Source organism: Heterodontus francisci, chromosome 46 (assembly GCF_036365525.1).
Source record: "Heterodontus francisci isolate sHetFra1 chromosome 46, sHetFra1.hap1, whole genome shotgun sequence".
NCBI lineage: Eukaryota > Metazoa > Chordata > Chondrichthyes > Heterodontiformes > Heterodontidae > Heterodontus > Heterodontus francisci.
This window is the reverse complement of record NC_090416.1, coordinates 16,507,111-16,521,766: the sequence shown is the minus strand read 5'-3', so window position 1 is coordinate 16,521,766 and position 14,656 is coordinate 16,507,111. Positions and strand designations below refer to the sequence as shown.

Below are 14,656 nucleotides of genomic sequence, written 5' to 3'. Positions count from 1 at the left end.
TTCCAGGTCATTGTCACTCACTGCATTTAAAAATAAATAATTTCTTCCTCACATCCCCCCCACCCCCCTCTGCCCTGTATCTCTTGCCCAAAACGTTCAATCTGTGTCTCCTAGCCCTTGTACCATCAGTTAATGGGAACTGTTTTTCCTTGTCTACTCTATCCAGATCTGTCATAATCTTGTCCACCTCTATCAAATCTCCCTGCAATCTCCTTCGCTCCAAGGAAAACAATCCCAGCTTCTCCAGGCTGACCTTATAACTAGAATTCCCCCATCCCTGGAACCATTCCGGTAAACCTCCTCTGCACACTCTCAACAACCCTCCCATCCTAAAGTGTAGTTTCTCCCATACTAGACCATCATTGTATGTGATTTACAGGAAAAGCCTCTGTTTGGAATAAAATACCGTCCCTCCCAGGGAGAACTGCTCACTATCCCGGTCCGAGAGATGGGATGGCACGGGACAGACTAGCCCCAGGTACAATTTGAGAGCTTGCTGATGACTCCAAATTGGGGGAGGCTGCAGTTAATATTAGGTCCATCACAAATGACAGGACATGAAGTGACATGCAGAATGGGTGTGTAATTGGCAAATGAAGGTCAGTATGGATAAGTGTGAGGTGCTACTTTTTGGGAGGATGAATGAGGTCACCTAGTCCTGGAGGGAGGGGGAGGTGGGGAAGAAAGAGTCTAAATAGGGTTGTGGATCGAGGGTTACAGAGTAACTGCAGCAATGCTGCTGAATAAGGCCATATAAAAAGCAATCCAAACACCGGGGTTAATTTCTCGAGGGATAGAATTGAGAAGCAGATACATTAAGTCAAACTTGTAGGGAACCTCAGTTAGACCACACTTGGAATTACTGTGCACTGTTCCCGTCTCCATATTATAAAATGACACTGGAGAAGGTGCAAGAAAAGATGTGCTGGGATGGTACCAGTACTGAGATAGGCTACCAGGATAGGTTGAAAAGAGAAGACTGAGAGGGAGGGAGGGTAGGACCTGATGGAGCCCTTTAAGGTTATGAAAGGACTCGATAAGGCGAGACGTTTCCACTTGCGGGTGAGAGCAGAACTAGGGGCCATAAGAGGGAAGGGCTGTTAACTGAGCCCCCGGCTGTGGAGAGAGTATCGGTTGCATCACCTCAAAGAGTAAATGGACGGAGAGTGCTGGAAAAGCCCAGTCCCTCAGCACACCTTAAAGGGGCCACGCACTTAAAGAGGTATTAAATGTAGGTTTAATCCTCATCTCGAGTCTGAGGATGCTGTATTTATGCAGATGTTTTTAGAACTATTTAGTTTCAGTATGTTTTACAAGGGGACATCACAGCGTCCAGAGAGACAGAACCTGCACTTCTTCATTCTCGAGATGTGGGCATCTCTGGTAAGACCAGCCATTTATTGTCCATCACTATTTGTCCCCCTGAGAAGGTGACAGTGAGCCTCCTTTCACAGCTTCAGAATGTCCCACAGCGCTTTACAGCCAACCAAGTATTTTTTTTGAAGTCTAGTCAAATGTTGCAATGTAGGAAACACAGCAGACAATTTGTGCACAGCATGATCCCACACACATAACAATGAGATAATGACCCAGGTGATCTTTTTTTGTGATATTGATTGAAGGATAAATATCAGCCAAGACACGGGGGTGGGGGAGAACTCCCCAACTCTTTTATAAATGGGGGTTGCAGTATCTTTAACAGAGGGCAGATTCCAAGTGACAGATAGCCCCTCCGGCAGTGCGGTATTCCTTCAGTATTGTACTTACATCAGAAGCCTTGAGTTTTAATTGTGGCTTTAGTTGATGTACTTCATGGCCTGCAGTCGGTTAGTTATTAAGGTCTTCAACGAATTGTCATCTGCAAACAACCACCAATCTGCATTTATATGGCGCCTTTAATGTAATAAAACGTCGCAAGGGGCGTCAGCAAACAAAGTTTAATGCTGAGCCACATTCGGAGATATTAGAGCAGGTGACCAAAAGCTCGGTCAAAGAGGTAGGTTTTAAGGAGTATCTTAAAGGCCATCAAACGTTTATCAGTCCAGTTAAATCTACAATGTTGATGATTCACATGGCCGAACAGCCAGGTTCCAGACTGGGTCTGAGAATGGCACTGAATGCAGCTCAGATCAGGCCCTCGTCATCAACCACAGGGGACCTGGGCGGTGTTCTGAAAGCCTTATTTTAGATCCTGATACCCAAATCGATGCTGTTTTTGTCTTGTTTGTGATGTGGTGCAGGTGGTGTGGTCACTCGCTGCAGGGGGTGGGAGAGGAGCCCCGGGGAGGAACCGAAACCTCCCTGTTCACTGTCTGATAAGCAGCAGAGAGTAGTAGCATCTGGGCCCAGTTCCCCTGCTCTGAAACACACAGAAACAGGACGGAAATCCGAGAAACACTGTTAAACGGTTACATTCTTGGACACGTCACACATTTACAACAAAACAACCCATTATCTGGACTGGGCCCCTCAGGAGAACTGAACTGAACTCCTCCTGCTCTACATCCCATTCTTCATTTCCCAATATTGCTTTTCAAGGTATTTCATTGGCTGCGAAGCACATTGGGAACATCCTGAGGTTGTGAAAGACGCTATAGAAATGCACTTCATTAAAAATTGGAGTTATAAAGATTGTGGTTGATAGATTTTTATTGGGTAAGGGCAGCAAGGACTATGGAGCTAAGGCAGGGTATATGGGGTTAAGGTACAGACCAGCTATGATCTAATGGAATGGTACAGCAGTCTCGAAGGGCTGAATGGCCTCCTCTTGTTCGCACACACTGCAATCACATCAGCCTCATCTCCCTCTGTGAACTCGTTCCTTCGTTGAGGTCATTCAGTTCCCTTACAGGACACTTGCTGGGAAGGCCCAGATTCCAGCACTCCCACCACCCCTTCCCCGATCTGTACTGAGATATCCAGACCCGGGGAGTTTCAGCCAGGCCATTTTCATTATATTATATTACTGCCAAGGGGTCTCTGCACAGATAGGAACAGTTACGGCCACTTTGGGCTTTAAAGACCTGGACAGCTATTGAATACAGCAGGTACGATATCTTCAACATAAAAGCATAAGAAATAAGAACAGGAGAAGGCCATTCGGCCCCTCGAGACTGTTCTGCCATTCGATAAGATCATGGATGATCTGATTGTGACCTTATCTCCACTTTCCTGTCTGCCCCCCACCATAACCCTCAACTCCCCTGTAGATCAAAAAACTCTCCAACTCAGCCTTGAATATATTCAATGACCCAGCCTCCACTGCTCCCTGGGGAAGAGAATTCCAAAGATTAATGACCCTCAGAGAAGAAATTCCTCCTCATCTCCGTCTTAAATGGGAGACCCCGTATTCTGTAACTGTTCCCCCTAGTTCTAGATTCCCCCATGAGGGGAAACATCCTCTCAGTATCTACCCCGTCAAACCCCTTCAGAACGTTACACTTTTCAATAAGATCACCTCTCATTCTTCTAAACTCCAAACAGGCCCAACCTGCTCAACCTTTCCTTATCAGACAATCCCTTCATCCCAGGAATCAGCCAAGTGAACCTTCTCTGAACTGCTTCCAATGCAAGTATATCCCTCCTTAAATAAGGAGACCAAAACTGCATGCAGTATTCTAGGTGCGGTCTCACCAATACCCGGTACAGCTGTAGCAAGATGTCCCTACTTTTATACTCCATTCCTATTGCAATAAATACAAACATTCCATTTCTCTTCCTAATTACTTGCTGTACCTGCACGTTAACATTTTGTGATCCATGTACAAGGACACCCAGATCCCTCTGTACTGCAGCATTCTGCAGTCTCTCTCCATGTAAATAATATTCTGCTTTTCTATTCTTCCTTTACTAAGAGGTCATTAATTAATTCCGTCTCCTTGCACATTACCAGGTCTAAAATATCCTGCTCCCGGATTGGTTCCAGAATGTATTGTTCTAAGAAACTGTCCTGAGTACACTCCATGAACTCATCCTCTATCTAACTTTACCAGTTTGATTACTCCAATTTATATGAAGATTAAAATCACCCAGGATTACTGCAGTATTTTCCTTACAAGCCCCCCTTATTTCTTGATTTATACTCTGTCTTACAGTGCAGCTACTGTATGAATTTATGCTATTTCATATCTCCACCCAAACTGATTCCACATCTTGATTTTCTGATACAAGATCATTTCTCACCACTGTACTGATCTCATCCTTTATTAACTGAACTACACCACCTCCTTTTCCTTGCTTCCTGTCATTCCAAACTGTCAAATACCCTGGAATATTCAGTTCCCAAAGGGTCAGTACTGAGGGAGTGCCGCACTGTCAAAGGGTCAGTACTGAGGGATAGACAGACAGACAGACAGAGATGGACAGACAGATAGATAGAGATGGACAGACAGACAAATAGATAGAGCAAGAGAGATGGACAGGTGGATAGATAGACAGATAGATAGATACATAGATAGATAGATATGGACAGTTAGATTAATCGATAGATAGATAGTCAGATAGATAGATAGACAGATAGACAGATAGACAGAGAGAACAAAGAACAAGAACAAAGAACAGTACCACACAGGAACAGGCCATTCGGCCCTCCAAGCCTGCACCGATCTTGATGCCTGCCTAAACTAACAACTTCTGCACTTCCGGGGCCCAAATCCCTCTATTTCCTTCCTATTCATGTATTTGTCAAGATGTCTCTTAAACGTCGCTATCGTATCTGCTTCCACCACCTCCCCTGGCAGCAAGTTCCAGGCACTCACCACCCTCTGTGTCAAAAACTTGCCTCGCACATCCCCTCTAAACTTTGCCCCTCGCACCTTAAACCTATGTCCCCTAGTAACTGACTCTTCCACCCTGGGAAAAAGCTTCTGACTATCCACTCTGTCCATGCCGCTCATAACTTTGTAAACCTCTATCATGTCGCCCCTCCACCTCCGTCGTCCCAGTGAAAACAATCCGACTTTTTCCAACCTCTCCTCATAGTTAATGCCCTCCAGACCAGGCAACATCCTGATAAACCTCCTTTGTACCCTCTCCAAAGCCTCCACGTCCTTCTGGTAGTGTGGCGACCAGAATCGCACGCAGTATTCTAAGTGTGGCCTAACTAAGGTTCTGTACAGCTGCAACATGACTTGCCAATTTTTATACTCTATGCCCCGACCAATGATGGCAAGCATGCCGTATGCCTTCCTGACTACCTTATCCACCTGCGTTGCCACTCTCAGTGACCTGTGGACCTGTACGCCCAGATTTCTCTGTCTGTCAATACTCCTAAGGGTTCTGCCATTTACTGTATACCTCCCACCTGCATTAGTCCTTTCAAAATGCATTACCTCACATTTGTCCAGATTAAACTCCATCTGCCATTTCTCCACCCAAGTCTCCAACTGATCTATATCCAGCTGTATCCTCTGACAATCCTCATCATTATCCGCAACTCCACCAACCTTTGTGTCGTCCGCCAACTTACTAATCAGACCAGCTACATTTTCCTCCAAATCATTTATATATACTACAAACAGCAAAGGTCCCAGCACTGATCCCTGCGGAACACCACTAGTCACATCCCTCCATTCAGAAAAACACCCATCCACTGATACCCTCTGTCTTCTATGACCGAGCCAGTTCTGTATCCATCTTGCCAGCTCACATCTGATCCCATGTGACATTACCTTTTGTACCAGTCTGCCATGCGGGACCTTCTCAAAGGCTTTAATAAAGTCCATATAGATAACATCCACTGCTCTTCCTTCATCAATCATCTTCGTCACTTCCTCAAAAAACTCATTCAAATTAGTAAGACACAACCTCCACTTTACAAAGCCATGCTGTCTCTCACTAATAAGTTCGTTTGTTTCCAAATGGGAGTAAATCCTGTCCCGAATAATCCTCTCTAATAGTTTCCCTACCACTGACGGAAGGCTCACCGGCCTATAATTTCCTGGATTATCCTTGCCACCCTTCTTAAACAAAGGAACAGCATTGGCTATTCTCCAGTCCTCTGGGGCCTCACCTGTAGCCAAAAATGATGCAAAGATTTCTGACAAGAAACCATCAATTTCTTCCCTTGCCTCCCTCAGTATTCTAGGGTAGATCCCATCAGGCCCTGGGGACTTATCTACCTTAATGCTTTGCAAAACACCCAACACCTCCTCCTTTTTAACAATGAGATGACTGAGACTATCTGCACTCCCTTCCCTAGGCTCATCATCCACCAAGTCCTTCTCTTTGGTGAATACTGATGCAAAGTACTCATTTAGCACCTCGCCCACTTCCTCTGGCTCCACACATAGATTCCCATCTCTATCCTTGAGTGGGCCAACCCTTTCCCTGGTTACCCTCTTGCTCTTTATATATGTATACAAAGCCTTGGGATTCTCCTTAATCCTGTTTGCCAATGACCTTTTATGACCCCTTTTAGCCCTCCTATCTCCTTGCTTAAGTTCCTTCCCACTGTCTTTATGTTCCTCAAGTGCTTCGTCTGTTCCTAGCCTTCCAGCCCTCACAAATGCTTCCTTTTTCTTTTTGACTAGGCTCACAATATCCAGTGTTATCCAAATTTCCCGAAACATGCCAAACTTGTCTTTCTTCCTCACAGGAACATGCTGGTCCTGGATTCTAATCAGCTGACGTTTGAAAGACTCCCACATGTCAGATGTTGATTTACCCTCAAACTGCCGCCCCCAATCTAAATTCTTCAATTCCTGCCTAATATTGTTATAATTAGCCTTCCCCCAATTTAGCACCTTCACCCGAGGACTACTCTTATCCTTATCCACAACTACCTTAAAACTTATAGAATTATGGTCACTGCTCCCGAAATGTTCCCCCACTGAAACTTCGACCACCTGGCCGGGCTCATTCCCCAATACCAGGTCCAGAATGGCCCTATCCCTAGTTGGACTGTCTGCATACAGCTTCAAGAAGCCCTCCTGGATGCTCCTCACAAATTATGCCCCATCCAAGCCCCTAGCACTAAGTGAGTCCCAGTCAATATAGGGGAAGTTAAAATCACCCACCACCACAACCCTGTTACCTTTACATCTTTCCAAAATCTGTCTACATATCTTGTCCTCTACCTCCCGCTGGCTGTTGGGAGGCCTGTAGTAAACCCCCAACATCGTGACTGCACCCTTCCTATTCCTGAGCTCCACCCATATTGCCTCGCTGCATGACCTCTCTGAGGTGTCCTCCCGCAGTACAGCTGTGATATTCTCCTTAGCAAACTTTGCAGCCAGGATATTAGCGCCCCTCCAGTTTAGATGCAACCCGTCCTTCTTGTACAGGTCCCATCTGTCCCTGAAGAGAGCCCAATGGTCCAGATATCTGAAACCCTCCCTTCTACACCAGCTGCTCAGCCACGTGTTTAGCTGCAGTATCTTCCTATTTCTAGCCTCACTGGCACGTGGCACAGGGACTAATCCAGAGATTACAACCCTAGAGGTCCTGTTTTTTTAACTTTCTACCTAACTCCCTAAACTCCCCCTGCAGGACCTCATCACTCTTCCTGCCTCTGTCATTGGTACCGATGTGTACCACAACCTCTGGCTGTGCATCCTCGCCCTTCAGAATGCCCCCTGTCCATTCAGAGACATCCTTGTCCCTGGCACCAGGGAGGCAACATACCATCCTGGAGTCTCTTTCACGTCCACATTCGCGCCTATCTGTGCCCCTGACTATAGAGTCCCCGATAACTATTGTTCTTTGCGCTTTGTCCCTCCCTGCTGAACAACAGTGATAGCTGTGGTGCCACTGCTCTGGCTGCTGCTGTTGTTTTCCCCTGATAGGCCATCCCCCCCAACCGTATCCAAAATGGTGTAGCGAGGGGGGATAGCCACAGGGGATTCCTGCACTGACTGCCTGCCACTTCTAGCGGTCTCCCATCTATCTGCCTGCACATTGGGTGTAACCACTTCTCTAAAACTCCTGTCTATGATGCTCTCTGCCACCTGCATGCTCCGAAGTGCATCCAGTTGCCGCACCAACCGATCCATGTGGTCTGTGAGGAGCTGCAACTGGGTAAACTTCCTGCAGGCGGAGTCGCCCGGAATACTGGAAGTGTCACGGACTTCCCACATCTCACAGGTGAAGCACTTCACCCCTTTAACTGACATTTCTATCACTAATTAGTTAATTAATATAAAATAAATACTTATTAAATCCTTACTAAATTGTTATAATTAACTACATGGTCCCTAGTGCTAGATTTCTACTATAAATATTATTTTATTTTTTATTTTTTTATTTTTATTTAGAGATACAGCACTGAAACAGGCCCTTCGGCCCATCGACATGAACTCCGCCCGCCGAGTCTGTCCGAGAATCGCCGAGGTTAACCACGCCCTCCGACTCTGTCCGAGAATCCCCGAGATTAATTCCGGCCTCCGAGTCTGACCGAGAATCTCCGAGTTTGCTCCGAAAATTCCCGAGGTTAACTCCGCCCTCCGAGCCTGGTGCGAGAATCCCCGAAGTAAGTTTTTTAAACTTACCGGTCTGGAACTACACCCTCCGAGATGGATAGAAAGATAGATAGATAGATAGATAGACAGACAGATAGATAGATAGATAGATAGATAGATAGATAGATAGATGGATAGATAGATAGATAGATAGATAGATAGATATGGACAGATAGATAAATAGATGAGTGGTCAGATACATAGACAGATAGACAGATGGAGAGACAGAGTGGTCTGATCACTAGGCTGCCCCAAAGTGGTTTACATCTAATGACGTACTTTTGAAGTGTGTTTTGAAATGTAGTCACTGTTGAAATGCAGGAAATCTGACAGTCATTTACACAGCAAGCTCCCACAAATAGCAATGTGATAATGACCAGTTACAGTTTTAGGTGTTAATGTTGGAATATATATTGTCCAGGGCACCTGCTCTCCTTCAAATAGAGTCATGGGATCGATAATGTCCACCTGAGGGGGACTTGTGAAGATAGCACCTCAGACAGTGCAGCACTCCCTCAGTACTGACCCTCTGACAGTGCAGCACTCTCTCAGTATTGACCCTCTGACAGTGCAGCACTCCCTCAGTACTGATCCTCCGACAGTGCAGCACTCCCTCAGTACTGACCCTCCGACAGTGCCGCACTCTCTTAGTACTGACCCTCCGACAGTGCAGCGCTCCCTCAGTACTACACGGGGAATGTGAGACTGTTTTTTGTGCTCAAGTCTCTGGATTGGGACTTGAACCCACGAGGCCATGGCTGACACTTTACAAGATTCCCATCTTGTGAGCTTTAATTGTATTTTCCTTTAACCGCTGTGCAAGCTTCAATAGGCAGCACCAAATGCTCTTGCTTTAACACCTGGCCTATCCTGTGTGAACCGGGTAGGCTCCCTGGGCAAAGCTGCAGCCATGTGACATCTGCTGTGCAAAGTGAGAGATTCTATGAACCTAGAGGTGCTGAACTGCTTTCCATTAGACATGTGCACAACCCCATTTTACTGCACACTGGCACTCTCCATTTAACTACATACGTGGATGACTCCATTTAACTACATACGTGGATGACTCCATTTAACTACATACGTGGATGACTCCATTTAACTACATATGTGCACCCTCTATTCAACTACACGAGCAAAGCTGAGTTCAGCTTCTCACACATTTAGCAATTGTGCTTTCACTTCAACAAGATTACTGTAACTCCGGGAACCCGGAGAATACAAGTATCTATGTATTAGTCAATATGCAAATACAGGGAGGGGTTCAAGGGGAGCAGGGGAAAACACTTTATTAAAAATATAATTGTCCCTGATTGATCATTTCCAAATATTTATTTCCATTCTGCATTGGGTTATGATGTTACAATGACCAGACTTCAAAACAGGTGTTTATTTGTCTGTCTTTAGGACATCCTGAGGTCTCTATAGTAATGCAGGTTAGGTTTAGTTGAAAATGACCCAGAGAATCTGCCTGGTGGGAGGGGAGGGAGGTGGGTCTGTTTCTGCTGTGGAGACCAATCAGAAACGGATTTTTAATTGGGGAGGAGTCAAATTCTCTGTCTAGGAGGCAGCTAGTCGACACTGACTTGACTGAACATGTCAGTATTAGGAGACTAACTCCAGGAACAGCACCTCATCTTTCGACTGGGCAGTCTACAGTCTTCCGGACTCAACACTGAATTCTACAATTTTAGTTTGTAACCCCCCTGCCCTCATTTTTGTTTCCCTTTTTGTTTGCTGATTTGTTATTTTATCTCTCTTGTTTACCTCTTATTTCCTTTACCTTGTGTTCAGTACCTGTCATTCACACCTCGTCCAGACACATCTTTCATTACCACTCCCTTTGGCTTTGCACCTTGAAACCCTTTTTGTCATTTAATCTCTCCTGCCCTCCACCCCTGTCACAGACCTTCCCTGCTGTTCTTCTTCCCACCTTCCCCCTTTCACTGGCTCAAATCCTATCACATTTCTAGAATTAATATTGATCCATCACAAGGTGGCGTAGTAGTAATGTCACTAGATATTACTAATCCAGAGGCCCAGGATAATGCTCTGGAGACACGTGTTCAAATCCCACCATGGAATTTAAATTCAACTAATTAATTTTTAAAAATTGGAATTGAAACCTAGTCTCAGTAATGGTGACCATAAAACTACCATTGAATGTTCATTAACAAAAAACCATCTGGTTCACAAATGTCCTTTTAGGGAAGGAAATCTGCCGTCCTCACTTCGTCTGGCCTACATGTGACTCCAGACCCACGGCAATGTGGTTGACTCTTAACTGCCCTCAGAAATGGACGTTCTGTTGTAAAAAACCACTGCACTGCAGCAGTTCAAGAAGGCGGCTCCACCACCACCTTCTCAACGGCAATGAGGGATGGGCAATAAATGCGGGCAGGGCCAAGTGATGCCCATATCCCATGAAGTGAATTTAAAATAAAGATAGAAAATATTCATTTTAAAGAAACTAACTCCTCTCACCAGCTACTTGTTGCAAGTTTTCCCTTGGCATCGAGTGATTGACATAAAACATCTGAAATGGAATGTTAAAACAAATGTATTCCTGGGACTGAGGTTCCGATACATGTGGTTTAGTTGCAACAAAAAAAAGTCAGGGCAGGAACTGTTGCAGCAGGAAAACACATTTCATTGAAACTGGACTTAACACAGGATCCGGACACAACACAGAAACTAGCCGAGCAGTCAGCTTGCCCGGTCAGAATCTCACTCCTCGTTGCATTACCAATTAAAACGGATATTGGAGTTGATTCTGGCTGTTTCTGAACGTCGGCCTGAGTGAGAAACGAGTGTTTTGACCCTACACTCGGCTCAAACGCCAGGACAAGCAGTGCACTTGTACAGTGGCGGATAGGAAAAAAGAGCAGCTGAGAGAAGCAGTCCAGTCAATCTCTTCCATTCCAATCCTTCCAATGAACTGCTTTGTTGCAAACACCAGCGTGTTGGATATAAAGATATGTGTTTAAGTACACATTGCAGACCCAAATATAAAAAAAAAACAAATCCTTAACGATCGCTGGGTTAAACTTGTTCTGGATGAATTCAAGGCACTGGATTCTGAAGGGCTTTTGTCTTTGCCCATCTGGGATAAAATGTGCAATTTCTACAGTTGTTCTTTTAAATCTCACACTCTTGACATGAGAAGGGGGGGGGGTTAAAATCAGAAATTATTGTGAATTAACCCTCAACTCGGTGGAAATAAATACATGGAAATGTTTAATTGGGGACCAATAGAGGCTCAATAAAAAAAATCTGGTCTGGTCCACCACCCCACCACCCCCCCCACCCCCCCGCCGCCCCTGCTCCTCTCAACCCTCCCTGTATTTGCATACAGGTTCATATAATAGATACTGGTCTCACCTTGTCCGGCACTGTAACTGGATCCACTTTCTGGAATTACAGTAAAACCCTGCTCTCTAATTCTTCACGGGTTTTTTTCCCCCCCGGAGGGAATGGCTGCAGTAATGTATCTCCTGGGGACCCTGCTACTCCATTTAACAGGTGAGAGACTTATGTTAACAGAACGTTACTCAATTATTCATTTTTAAACCATTAGATTAGGAAGCAAAGGGATTTGGTAGCCCGGCCTGTTTATTTATCAGTGTGTTTTTTTGCTCCAATAAACTGAATGTGTTTTTTTTCTCTCTCTTGTGTTTTGTGTTGAAGGTGTCCTGGCGGTTCCTGTCCTCAATCAGACCCCAATTTCAGACCCAGTCTCCGCCGGTGAGACCTCCGAGTTAAAGTGTGCGATGCAGAACGGCAACGTGGGCAGTTACTACATGTACTGGTACCGACAGAGACCCGGGGAGGCTCCGGTGTGGGTGTTAGCCCACTCTACAAGTGGTAGCATCTATCGAGGCACCGGCTTCACGGACCGTTTTAAACCTTCCAGAGACACCTCCAGTAACAGTCACATTCTGACCATCGGCAGCTTGGAACCGGGAGACTCCGCCGTCTATTACTGTGCTGCCGCGGATACCTCAGCAGGCTATATACACAGTGAGACAGGGCAATACAAAAACTGCACCAACAGAACCACTCAGAATTCCAACAGCTACTGAAATATTCCTGCCTGAGACTGTGTAATGAGCTTCAGAAATATTCCTTATGTAACTTGTGGAAAATCTCACTGGAATTCCATGGGTTTATTTGGATTTTCCCCAATATTTGGACTATTAGCTGGGTAGGTAAACACTGATATTCTCAGGGTTTCCTCACTGATATGTGAAAATCTTTCTCCAGACTCTCAGCATTCCGGCCCCAGTGAAAGGCAGAATGTGAAAGGGAATGTGATAAAGGACAGATTATTAATATTTTCCCCTCTTTCTTCCCAGCCTGGGTTTTAGTTGATCCGTCCCATTAAAACACTGCACTGTGTTTACCTTCGGACCTGGGACCGCCCTGAGTTTACGGAGTAAGTAATTCCCTCATCCTATCATTCATATTGTTTCAATTATTTATTCATTTATTGTTGCAGAATCGGATCTGCCCTGATAACGGTGAAAAGAAATTGGGTCAGATTTTTATTTTTCTGTCCACTGATTCAGTGCTGGGAATTTGGATTCTGGAGGGTAGAAAAATAAACACTAAAATAGCAGCAAAACAATTGCGGATGCTGGAAATCTGAAATAAAAAAACAGAAGATGCTGGAAATACTCAGCAGGTCTGGGCAGCCTCTGCGGAGAGAGAGGGAGAAACGGTGAACAGTTTCGGGTCACTGACCTTTCCTCAGAACCGAGGAAAAACTCCATTGGCAAAAAAAAAATGCAGAACGAACAGGGGAGAAAGGCCATTCAGCCCCTGGAGTCTGTTCGGCCAGGTCTGCAGTGTGCAGATGTGGACTTCTCCGTCTATTCGCTGCACTGTTGTATAAATAGCGAGCCTGCCCCGGGTGTTGCTGGAAGATTTACAAACAGGAATTTTACTCACACTCAAAGGGGGTCGAGTTTGACACTAGCACCCCCTCCCCCACCTCAAAAAAAGACTCCCAAAGTTGGGAAGTGGGGTTAGGCTGCGGCAGGGACTCGATGGACCGAATGGCCTCATTCTGCGCCTTCTCCCCCCATCTTGTCTGTTCCTAACGCACCCGGTCTCTCTACCCCCCAGCCCCCGTCTCCCTTCCCAGCCCCCTCCTTCCGACTGTCGTTCGTTCATGTGAAGTGTCTAACCTACTTTCTAAATGGAAACCGCCCCGAACTTTATTACTTTTAAAACTTTTTTTTTAACAAATAAAGAATTTTTCCTGGTGAGGTGATCACCGAACTCTGAGTGTGGATCTGGGAGGTTGAGTTACTCCCAATACATACTCCGAGCACCTCCATAAGACCTCCAGTACAGCCTATCCGAAATGTGAAACTTCCTCAAATTTTAAACTTTTGATTTTAATCTGCCCCTGAATTTTAAACAATTCGATATTGTCTGTTGTATTTAATATTCAGTTAATTAATTTATATTGAATGTCTCGAATCCATGTACAAGTCCAGCTCTCAATTGACAGGGAGTTAAGATTGGACTAAATATTTAATTTTAATCCAATCAAAGCAAAATCCTGCAGATGCTGGAAATCTGAAATCGAGTGCTGGAAACACTCAGGCTATTATATTATTTACTGTCTCTACCTAAGTCTGAAGTCAAGTTAAATGTTTGTTTTAAATTATAGTATGTGTTACTAATTCTGGATGTGCCTTTTAGAAAAAATGATTGATACTAACAGTGAGATTCCTTTCTTCCACCCTGTCTCTCACACACAGGTAGTGAGGATCGGAAACCATCAGTTCTCCTGCTCCCTCCTTCCTCAGAAGAAATAGACTCGGGATGGGCTACTCTGTCCTGCCTGGTGAGCCGCTTTAAGCCGGGTTTCGTGCGGGTTCTCTGGAGAGTGGATGATAAAGAGACAGACAGCGGGGTGACCACAGGCACTGTGTCCACGGACAGTGATCAAACCTACAGCCTGAGCAGTTACCTGAGAGTCCCCGCCACTGCCTGGAATAAGGGCTCCAGCTATACCTGCAGTGTGGATCACGGCTCTCTGAGCTCACCTCTCCTCAAAACCATCAGCTCCACCGCTTGTTCCGACTGAGAGGGGGCAGCTGGGGCTTAGAGTTTGATTTATTGCTGATGAAATATTATTCAATATGTGGAATGTTGTTGTTGTTGTTTTACAATGTAATCACTGTAGC

General features: G+C 45.3%; 1 protein-coding gene across 1 annotated transcript; it reads left to right on the top strand.

Moving 5' to 3' along the window:
- Window positions 1-1,005: 1,005 nt before the first annotated feature.
- Window positions 1,006-14,556, top strand: LOC137356894 (immunoglobulin lambda-1 light chain-like). The gene is made up of 4 exons (XM_068022733.1): window positions 1,006-1,062; window positions 7,962-8,082; window positions 12,144-12,476; window positions 14,228-14,556. The coding sequence occupies exons 1-4, from the start codon at window positions 1,006-1,008 to the stop codon at window positions 14,554-14,556; spliced, it is 840 nt and encodes a 279-aa protein (XP_067878834.1).
- The last annotated feature ends 100 nt before the right edge of the window (window positions 14,557-14,656 follow it).

What these genes read in the sequence shown, in the direction of transcription:
- LOC137356894 (XM_068022733.1), top strand. Translation starts at nt 1,006, where the DNA reads ATGGAGCCCTTTAAGGTTATGAAAGGACTCGATAAGGCGAGACGTTTC. An exon ending in CGAGACGTTTCCACTTGCGG is followed by an intron (nt 1,063 to 7,961) that starts GTGAGAGCAGAA and finishes CATGCTCCGAAG; the next exon opens with TGCATCCAGTTGCCGCACCA. An exon ending in CTCAGCAGGCTATATACACA is followed by an intron (nt 12,477 to 14,227) that starts GTGAGACAGGGC and finishes TCTCACACACAG; the next exon opens with GTAGTGAGGATCGGAAACCA.